Source organism: Asparagus officinalis, chromosome 5 (assembly GCF_001876935.1).
Source record: "Asparagus officinalis chromosome 5, Aspof.V1, whole genome shotgun sequence".
In the NCBI taxonomy this organism is placed as follows: domain Eukaryota; kingdom Viridiplantae; phylum Streptophyta; class Magnoliopsida; order Asparagales; family Asparagaceae; genus Asparagus; species Asparagus officinalis.
In genome coordinates, this window is record NC_033798.1 from 1,835,621 (window position 1) to 1,845,714 (window position 10,094).

A 10,094-nucleotide genomic window follows, 5' to 3' on the forward strand; every position below is an offset into this window, starting at 1 on the left:
AATGCTAATGTGACTTTGTTTAACTGATGTGGCTGGATTTAGATGACGTGACAGGATAAAATTGTAAAGTTCTTAACTTTTTTTGTATGGTTTGAAAGCTGTAGATGGTTAGTAGGATGATTAGTAGTATTTAATTGAATGAAAACATAGTTTTTTTTATAGTAAATGTGTTTGAAATTGACAAAAATTCCCCCAAAATTTCATCAACAACAAGTATGCCTATTCACAAATTGAGAGGACTTTTAATACCAAAAAGTCATTGTAGAAACTTCTAATACCAAACCTGTTAAGTAAGGTTACAAACAATACCAATTTAGTAATTTAGCCCACAAATGTTTATGAGGTATACCCATGATTTTGCTCGTTTTTTATTGAGTTACAAATTGCTCTCTTGCATATGTGTACTTTGAAACTCTCGAATTTGTGTGGATTACAACTTAGGCCCCGTTTGGCAAAGGGTTAATGAAGAGGGGTTAAAAAGAAGGATTAATGTACTTAGCCCATTTGATAATCCGAAGGACTAAATTATTAATCCGTTAAATAAGTTTTATTTTAGCCCTTATGATCAGTTTTAGTGTTTGGGAATAACAATGATTTTGACTATTTTCTTTATAATTAGAAGGGTTAACTCTTATTCCATCTAAATAGGAGTATTAGTAAACCCCTCATTTTGAGGGGTTAACTCATTTTAACCCCTCTAGAGGGGTTAACTTAACCCTTCTATATTTTTTATGTTTGGCAAATTATGAAGGGTTAACTCACTTTAACCCTTATATAGATTTGTTGTGTTTGGCAGGTTAAGAAGGGGTTAAGTCTCCTTAACCCCTCACTTAACCCTTTGCCAAACGGTACCTTAAGGTTTTGGTCTATAACCAAATCATAAATTGCCATCTTGCATAGAGTATTTTATGCATATTTAACCAATGAGTTTGGTCGATTTAGGCCAAATCACAAATTGTTGTCACACATATAATATTTTATGTATACTCAAATTCTAGAATTTTTGTGGAACTCGCTAGTTTGGCCATTTTCGAAAATTACTAGTTGTCCTGTAAAGAATAGTTTATGCGTACTTCAAAATTCCCAAATTTTTGTGAGCTATAATCCATGATTCTGATCCTTTTTGTCGAAATCACACATATAATATTTTTTTCCTAATCCAAAACTTTTGAATTCATGTGAACAATAACCCATGATTTCGTCCGTTTTCGAGCAAATCATAATTTATTATCCCACATAGAATATTTTATGCATACTCCAATGGTCATGATTTTTTGGGACCACAACTCATGATTTTGGCCACTTTCTACCAAATCTCAAATTGTTGTCCTGCGTAGAATATTTTTTACGGGCCCTAAAATATTCTGAATTTCTGTGACTTTACCGATTATTCTGGTCGTTTGCAACCAAATCACAAGTTACAATCTTGCATAGAATATTTTATTGCGTACACAAAAATTTAAGAATTTTAATGGACTATATGACCCATTTTTCCCCCCATTTTTGACCAAATCTCAATGTGCAGTCTCACATAGGATATTTATGCTTACTAAGAAATTCTGGAAATTTTGTTGACGATGACTCATTATTTTGTTTTTTTTTTTGATTAAATAATAAATTGTTGTCCCACATAGAATACTTACACGCGTACACTGAATTTTCCGCAATTTTGTGGACTAAAACTCATTATTCACTTTTCAACAAAATCACAAATTGTTGACCCACACAAAATATTTTAAGCGGGCTTCCAAATTTTTTGAATTTTTGCAGACCGTAACCCATATTTTTATTCATTTGGACCAAATTACAACTTGTCATCATGAATAGAATAATTTATGCTTGCACCCAAAAAGGAGCACTTCACGAAAGTGAGTGTTGGATTAGTGATCTTTAGCTTGGAGTTTTTTTGGCTTGAAGTCAAAATTGAAACTCAAGAGTAGCATAGATTGACTCTGTCAGAGGAATTATCAGGAATTCCTATGTTACTAATTAAATTACATTGTATAAATCTGCACTGTAGCATTTTTATTGCATTTTATTAACTTACTATAAAGCATATGCTATTGAAGATGTGACCAGCTGAATGCGGGCTAAACTGCTCTTGATCACCGGTGTTGTCAATTTGTGAGTTGTGGCATGGTTTTTTTTTTTTTACTTCTTAGTTATTATTTGTTTATCACTTTATCTATTCTTGTTGTTTCGGTAAAAAAAAATTTTTTTTTGAGGCACAGGCGTCCTTAAAACCTTTTTTGAAAGATATTTGTTGTTGATTCTCGAACGCTCAAATAGACTGTCACTTTAGAACGGACAATCAATCTCTTCTGGAATACTATCCTAGCCCTCCTTGTATATGGTGAACACTAGTCAAATGCAAGCTTCAACCGATCTATACCCTGTACTGTAGAATTGACAGCAGGTTGACAGATTCAGGCAGACTGGGTGGCGGTCGACCACGGTGGTCGACCGCGTTCGTGCGCAGGTTGACAGATTCAGGCAGACTGGGTGGCGGTCGACCACGGTGGTCGACCGCGTTCGTGCACGAGGCTTACTGGGCGTCAGTTTTGGTGACGGTCGACCGCCACCAGAGCTCGTCTGCACCTTGCTTGATTGAAGATATTGCACCATGCTTTTACCCATTGCGTGAACCAATGAAAGTAACTATTTAATATCGCCAAACTCGTCTGCACCTTGCTTGATTGAAGAAAAATAGAGCAATATGCTATAAATATAGATCTACCAAGTGTAACATATCATGTGCAGAATGATGACTATCATGAAGTTCAACACGTGCGTAACGGTGATGTCCATATATAAAGTCAACAATCATGCATTAGTTACAATCAAAATGATTTGCAATCTGTTTCAATAAATGTATGCTAAGCTACCATCATAAATAGATGATCTCAGTTCATCCAACCTCAAGATGATTAAAGTTTGAGGCAAGGAGAAAACTTGCAGTATTTAGTTTTCATCCCTAATTTCCATGGATCATCTTCTCTCTATTCTTGCTTTTATGATCACTATTTCACGCTTTTGTTTGCATTTGGGTATGGACAGTGATTTTGATTGCATGATCCTGATGCATAACTATGTTTTTTTTTTTTAACATTTGCTCGGAAATGCGTATCTTATTATTTTGTGTACAGTTCAGAATGATATATTACATGAAAACTTATGGTCCGCCTTCTTAACGAATGGATTACTCCCAAAAGAGAATTTATTCATCTTTTAATAAGGGTTAATTGCAGATAAACCCCCGATAGTATCACCAAATTAAACTCACTACCGCTGTAGTTCTATTGCTATAGATAGACTCCCTGTGTAAAAATCTACTGTTGCAGATAAACCCCCTGGAAAGGGTCAAAAAATTTCACTAAGGGGTCTTATCTGCAACAATGGAACTACAGGTGTAGTAAGTTAAATTTGGCTCTAGTACGAAGGGGCTATCTGCAAATAACCCTTTACTTATAGATAGAAGAAGCATCTGACTCTTCCTTCGTCCTAAACATACAATAATGCATGATGTTGAAACTTGAATGTTGAATACAGGAGGCTCAAGTGTCGGTGTGAACTATGGACTACTTGGCGACAACCTCCCTCCACCAGACCAAGTAGTCTCCCTCCTTAAATCTCGAAACATAAACAAAATTCGCCTCTTTGAACCCAACCCAAATGTCCTCGAAGCTCTTCACAATTCAGGCATCGAAGTAATCATTGGAACCCTAAACTCTGATCTCCCTCGTCTCGCTTCTGATCCATCCTTCGCCACTCAATGGGTCCAAACCAATGTTCTCCCTCACGCAAACTCAGTCACCTTTCGTTGCATCACTGCAGCAAATGAAGTCATACCCGGGGACTTGGCAGTGCACGTAGTTCCAGCGATGAAGAACCTCGATGCTGCTGTTTCTGCATTGAACCTGAAAATTCCCGTGTCAACTTCTGTTTCTCTTGGAGTTCTTGGTGTCTCATACCCTCCATCTCAGGTGTGTATCTGCATTATCTATGATCTTTAAGATTTATTTCCATTTATGCCATTAACATAATGATTATCAGAGGTATTGCTAAAAAATATTTTTCAAAAGGATTATTTACATTCTGTCACCTTGAGGCATGGTGTAATTGCAAGGCTGAGCTGGAGTCTCTATATTTACAGGGGCAACCCTGAGATTACTGATAACTACATAAGTAACTTGAGAAGGAAAAAATAAACTCAAGGGTCACCCTTACAATTACAATCATTAATCTCACGGTTCCCTGCGTAGATATATGGAGTCTAGGATCAGCTATATAAATATGCCATACTCAGGGTACCTAGATGCAATTGACCTTTTTCAAAATCTAGGTTAGTTCTCAAATCATGTATATTAGTAGTATATGCTATTTAACAAAATATTTTAGTAACCGAGTATTCAGAATACTTTTCGTCATCCAATGTATATTAGGTTCAGGCTTGCCAAGGCAACTCTTAATACCAATACTGTTCCAACTAATACTCAGTCTTGGTGCACTTTATGTCCAGTGTTCAGGACACAGCTCTACAGAAAGTTTTCTAAGAGGATAAATCGCAAGTAACCCCATACGTATACCTTCAGTAGCACTTATCATCATTCAACTTGTTGGTTAGCACATAATCAGGCGAGTTTGAGGGTGATAAGTGCTGTCCGTGGGTGGGGCGGTGGGGGTGGGGGGGGGGTTTGTTCTACAATGTAGCTGATTTTGAAAAACTACGACTTCAATTTTCAGAATAGTCCACTTTCTGCTGGTCTGTACATCTTTTCATTCTGTCTATGATCATCCTGCAAGCTGTTCTTCAACATCAATCTGGAACTTTAGTCATGGCCCAATTTTTTTTTTTTTCAAAAAAATGCTAATTTATGCGTATTGTTCTTTGCAGGGTGCATTCTCTGAAGCTTTAGCTTCAATCATGAAGCCGATGATCTCATTCCTGGCATCTAAAAACACTCCATTCCTCGTAAATATTTATCCATACTATGCCTACAAAGGTGACAAGAGCTTGCCATTAGACTATGCACTCTTCAAAGAGAGAAACATTTTTGTGCAAGATGGATCATTGGGATACACAAATATGTTTGATGCAATAGTGGATTCTATATATTCGTCATTGGAAAAGATGGGGGGCAGTAATGTGGAAGTTATCGTCTCAGAGACTGGTTGGCCATCGGGAGGCAATGAGCGAGGAGCGACGATTGATAATGCGATGGCGTACAATAATAATTTGGTGAAGCATGTAAATGGGAATGCAGGAACACCAAAGAGGCCTGGTAAAGGGACTGAGACTTACTTGTTTGCATTGTTCAATGAGAACCTGAAGAAACCTGGGATTGAGCAGAATTTTGGGTTGTATCACCCTGATATGAGTGAGGTTTACCATGTCGATTTCTAGATTCCTATCTATTTAAATAAAGGATAAAAATCCAGTTGGTTTCCGCTATAATAAAAACCAAGTAGCTGAAGTCGTGAAAGTGAAGAAAAAGTATAGTTGAAAATGGTGGAAATTTCCTCAAAAAGATATCGCATCTTTGAATTCAAGGCCATGCACAGCATGCGATAATTTCTAATATATCACATGCTATGGTTTGGGAGCCAAGTGTTTAGCTTTTTAGCTAATTAAGTCAGAAAATTGTAAGCAAAAAAAAAATTAATTTCCCCTCAACTTTCAAATCCCAATCTAATTTCCTTTGCCAATAACAATAGCCTAAATCTCCTATTTCCAGATTGTGACATGCAAAATATATAGAAGATGACACAACAGTAAAATCTTTTTTCAGCAAAACCTGAATAACAAATCTTGAATTAAAAGGATTATGAAAGCATCTTATTAAGATTGGGACAGTTCTAACATAGAAACTTGGAAGTTAGTGAAGATTCAGCAGATTTCATCCAGCATAAACTTCAGAAGGGATAACTGCGGATAGACCCCAAATTGAACTTACCCCCATGTAGAGGTCTATAGCTGCAAATTGAACCCTTAAGTGACATTTGTTTGACTCTATTACCCTCAGAGAGAGAGAGAATTGGTCTTTGATAAATAAACTCCTTGAAGGTAAAAGAGTCAAAAACATTTCACTCAGGGGGTTTATCTACAACGATAGGATTACGTGGGTAGTAAAGTTCAATTTGGCGACAGTACATGGGTCTATCTGCGATTAACCCAGAAACAAGGAACACGCCAAGGCAGTCTAACAACCACTAGACAAATATCGAGATAAAATTACAGAAGGATAACAATCAAAGATACACGCAGTTCAACAACTAGCAGACGGTATGAAGAGGGTATCACAGAAGTAAACAAACACATGAAGTTTAACGACCACCAGACAAACATCGAGATAATGTCACAGAAGGATAACGGTCACAGGCACACCGAGATTTGACTCATGCTGATTTAAGCATTTTGGCATGGTGATGAATGTGATCGGCGATAAAAGTTGAGACGAAATAGTAGCTATGGTCATAGCCAGGCTGCATCCTGAGGACTAGAGGCGCACCAACCCTCTTGCAGGCTTCCTGAAAATTGCTTACCAGAAGCTGATCATGCAGAAACTGATCATCCTCACCCTGTAGACCACATTATCAACGTGAGTTCGTATATCGGTTTCACACAAAACATTAAACATGCCATAAACTATGTTTATTTAAGAAAAATACTATAAACCATTAAATCAGCAAAAATATACGGCTTACTATCGGAAAAATGTCATACCTGGTCGATTAGGATAGGATAGGAAAATTTGTTATACTTTGCAATCAAGCAGGTAGCATCATATTCCTGAAAGTAATAAGTAATGTTGATACTGCATTCACCTTTTGGATAAAAGATCTAAGCTACCCTCATCATTATATCTATCAATTCAGAAAATTCATGAGGAAATATAGAAGATATATAAAGCACATAAGATTCATAGGCAAAATGAAAAGATCGTGTCAGAATTATCATAGGAAGCTTACCCCCCAATCTGACTTGTTAGCCCCCAAATACTTTGAGAGCATGTTTTGTCCTATAGGACTCTTTGTAGGATTGACCATCGGCGCTAAGGCTGATACTGACTGCAAAAGGAAGAAAATTATGATTAGTCGACTATTGAAGATTTCGTTACACTTGTGTCACATGATTAGCACGTGATTATTTTGAGCAAAAAATATCCATCCGATCCTCCTGCTTCCCTTCTATTTAAATAGGCATTAAAAGGATATAAATGTTAATGATGGTTCAATTTCAGATAATCAACATGAAAAAGCTATTGAGTACGTAAACAAGCAAAGAGTAGATCAGAAGTTCTATTTGCACTAACCCGAAATTTAAAACAATGCAGTACCTTGTACTTGTCAAGATTCCTCAAGTAAATTGTAAGTGCTCCATGCCCACCCATTGAGTGTCCAAAAAGGGATGCTTGTGAAGTATCAATTTGTTCAAAGTTTTCACATAAAATTTTCGGCAATTCCTTAACTACATAGTCATACATTCTCCAATTTTTCCACTTCTTCGTGGTAGCATTTAGATAAAATCCAGCTCCTGGTAGGAAAAGAAAAGAGAGGGAAAAAATAAAAAACAAAAAATGCATGAACTAATAATTGCTTCAAATTACATAACGTCCACATTATGTCAAACTACATAACGTCCACGTTATGTCAAATCACGAATTATAACTTTCAGGAAGCTACATATGAATTAAATATCATGAACTTTATTTTTTTTTACAAAACTACCATGATTTCAGTGAATATTCAATTTTAGCATAAAGCCAAGCTCCAAACAACATGCTTTTAAGATGCTATGAAAATGCAATAGCTTTTATGCATACACACCTACACCAAAATCCCAGCTATCTGCTTCTCCCTTTACCTTAAGGCCTCCTACATTCAGTCAAAAAATGATAAGTAAATAAATACCATTGGCAACAATTTCATTGAACTCCATTTTGTTTTGGTGGGGTGGGGGGTGGGGGGCAAATTACTTGGAGATGTATCAGGAACAACAAGAGCAATCCCTAGAGCAGATGCAGTCCTCTGAGCCCCAGCTTGGAGGAGGAAGGTCTCGTCGGTGCATTGGACCCCAGAAAGAAAGTAAAGGACCTATTAGTTTGTAGTGAGTTACAGACAAAACCAAAATGGAAATTAATCACATGTATGAAATGAATTAAAAAAAAATCAGTATTAATGGAGTACTGAAATAGCACAAATAGTACAAAAATCAGTCGTACTCACTAAAGATTTTTAATGAATCTCAGAGACAACTGATAGAGATGTAAAAATCATTACTGTCGTCAAATGTATGACAGGGAAAGGGGGGGGGGAGCCCTATGTAGGATACTTTATAGAAAATCATATAGGAAGGGAGTGACATGTATGCATTATTCATCTTAAACCAATGAAACAATGCTAGACAACATAAACATGTAAATCTCAATGCACAAACTAAATATCAGTGAACAAATATTGAACTAGTATAAGATACTCATAGACAAAGCCTGCATGGGTAAACCCATCAAATATCTGAAATGGGAAAATTTCCTACGGACGACCTCTATAGAACTAGGGGTGCATATGGTCCGGATACCGCTCGGATATGATGCTTACCATATCCGTATACGCTTACCAATCACAGATACGAGTATGGATATGCCTCGGTAAGGATAATTCATATCTATATCTGCTATAATCGGACACGGATATGCATGTAGATATACAAGCAGATATACATGCAGATACAAAACGGATATGAGGAAACTAGATAATATACATAGTTTGTAGGATACATGAGAGTTCATTACTATGTTTGTTATATCTTAAAGAGTTAAGTTTAGGTATCTTGATCATCAGAATTAACCTCAAATCCATTAATCAAAGGATTAAAATTGTTGCAACAGTATGGCCAACATATATTCGGATATTTCGGATACGGATCCAAATATTTCAGTACATAATCATATCCATAAACATATCCTATTGGTTATAGATTTTGGTGACCATATCCGGATCCTAACGGATATGGATATTTCCTCAAATACGGATATTTTGTGCATCCTTATATAGAACTCATATACAGGGGAGGTAAAACTTGCCACATGTTCCGCTATCAATTTTAAATCAGTGCGAACGCTATATTCAACCATTGCAGACAGAAAAAAACGGGTGAAATAGTTAAAATATCAGCAGCAGCAAAAAAAAAAAAGTATGAAAAGATCAATCTAATCGCGAACACTTAAGATTGACAGCGAGTTATAGGCGAAACTCAGATGGGTAAACTCATTGAAATCTATAGAAAACCATACTAAGGAAGAATGCAAATTTACTCCTGAATCAATTCTGAGTCAGTGCAAATACAGCACTTTACTTGGTAGCTAGTGAGCTGTATAGTATAGTTGGCCATAGAACTTAGACTCTTAAATTCATCAAACATATGGAAATCCAAAAAATGAAAACTTATGAAATTGGAAGAGGATGGAGAGAGGCTTAATTAATTACTGGGGTCTTTTGGGAAGGGGAAGGAGGGGGGAAGAAGATGGAGAAGTGCATGAAGCAGCCGAGGGTGGGGCTGAAGTGCCTGTATCTCTTGTTGTAGCCATTGAACATCTTAGAGCTGGCCACCTCTGCGGGCTTCAACTCCACGGTCTTCATCTCCATCGCTCCAAGCTTCTGCTCTCTCTCTCTCTCTCTCTCCTCTCTCTCTCTCTCTCTTTCTCTGCGTGGCTGCGGTCTTGCCTGTTGACTCGTTCTTATTGCTGAGCACTTTCCTGAAAGAGTTGAGAGTCTCAAAATAGAAGTTGGTGACTAGTATTTTAAGCTTTTGGATTACAACTGGTTGTTAGGCGCCACAGGACCGTCTCAAGCATTTTTGAGGGTCTAGGTTGAGAAAAATATTTGGGGTTTTAATATAAAAAAAAATTAAATATTAGTTTTTTAAAATAAATTTTATATAAAATTTAATTTTCTGTTTTTTGAGATGCAAAGTTACTAATTAAATTTTTATATTTAAGCTTTGATAATAAATCTTTTTCAATTGATAAAATTACCAAATTATTTAATCTTTCTTGAGACATTGTTGAGCATAAATAAAATTTTATTAATTTTAA

At 36.4% G+C, this 10,094-nt stretch overlaps 2 protein-coding genes across 2 annotated transcripts; one reads left to right on the forward strand and one right to left on the reverse strand.

Annotated features, from left to right (window-relative positions):
• LOC109842851 (putative glucan endo-1,3-beta-glucosidase GVI) lies at positions 2,911-5,469 on the forward strand. Its single transcript, XM_020411755.1, has 3 exons — positions 2,911-3,047; positions 3,550-3,983; positions 4,895-5,469. Exons 1-3 carry the CDS (start codon positions 2,984-2,986, stop codon positions 5,402-5,404), a joined length of 1,008 nt encoding a protein of 335 aa, XP_020267344.1. The 5' UTR covers positions 2,911-2,983; the 3' UTR covers positions 5,405-5,469.
• On the reverse strand, positions 6,212-9,750 carry LOC109843716 (S-formylglutathione hydrolase-like). Its single transcript, XM_020412669.1, has 7 exons — positions 9,487-9,750; positions 7,977-8,094; positions 7,828-7,875; positions 7,338-7,534; positions 6,970-7,068; positions 6,725-6,790; positions 6,212-6,579 (listed from the first exon to the last, which is right to left on the reverse strand). The coding sequence occupies exons 1-7, from the start codon at positions 9,643-9,645 to the stop codon at positions 6,397-6,399; spliced, it is 870 nt and encodes a 289-aa protein (XP_020268258.1). The 5' UTR covers positions 9,646-9,750; the 3' UTR covers positions 6,212-6,396.

Coding starts and splice junctions, on each gene's coding strand:
- LOC109842851 (XM_020411755.1), top strand. CDS start 2,984: ATGGATCATCTTCTCTCTATTCTTGCTTTTATGATCACTATTTCACGC. Junction 3,048..3,549: donor ACGCTTTTGTTTGCATTTGG/GTATGGACAGTG, acceptor TGTTGAATACAG/GAGGCTCAAGTGTCGGTGTG. Junction 3,984..4,894: donor TCTCATACCCTCCATCTCAG/GTGTGTATCTGC, acceptor TGTTCTTTGCAG/GGTGCATTCTCTGAAGCTTT.
- LOC109843716 (XM_020412669.1), bottom strand. CDS start 9,645: ATGGAGATGAAGACCGTGGAGTTGAAGCCCGCAGAGGTGGCCAGCTCT. Junction 8,095..9,486: donor CCCCTTCCCAAAAGACCCCA/GTAATTAATTAA, acceptor ACAAACTAATAG/GTCCTTTACTTTCTTTCTGG. Junction 6,791..6,969: donor CTAACAAGTCAGATTGGGGG/GTAAGCTTCCTA, acceptor TATTACTTTCAG/GAATATGATGCTACCTGCTT.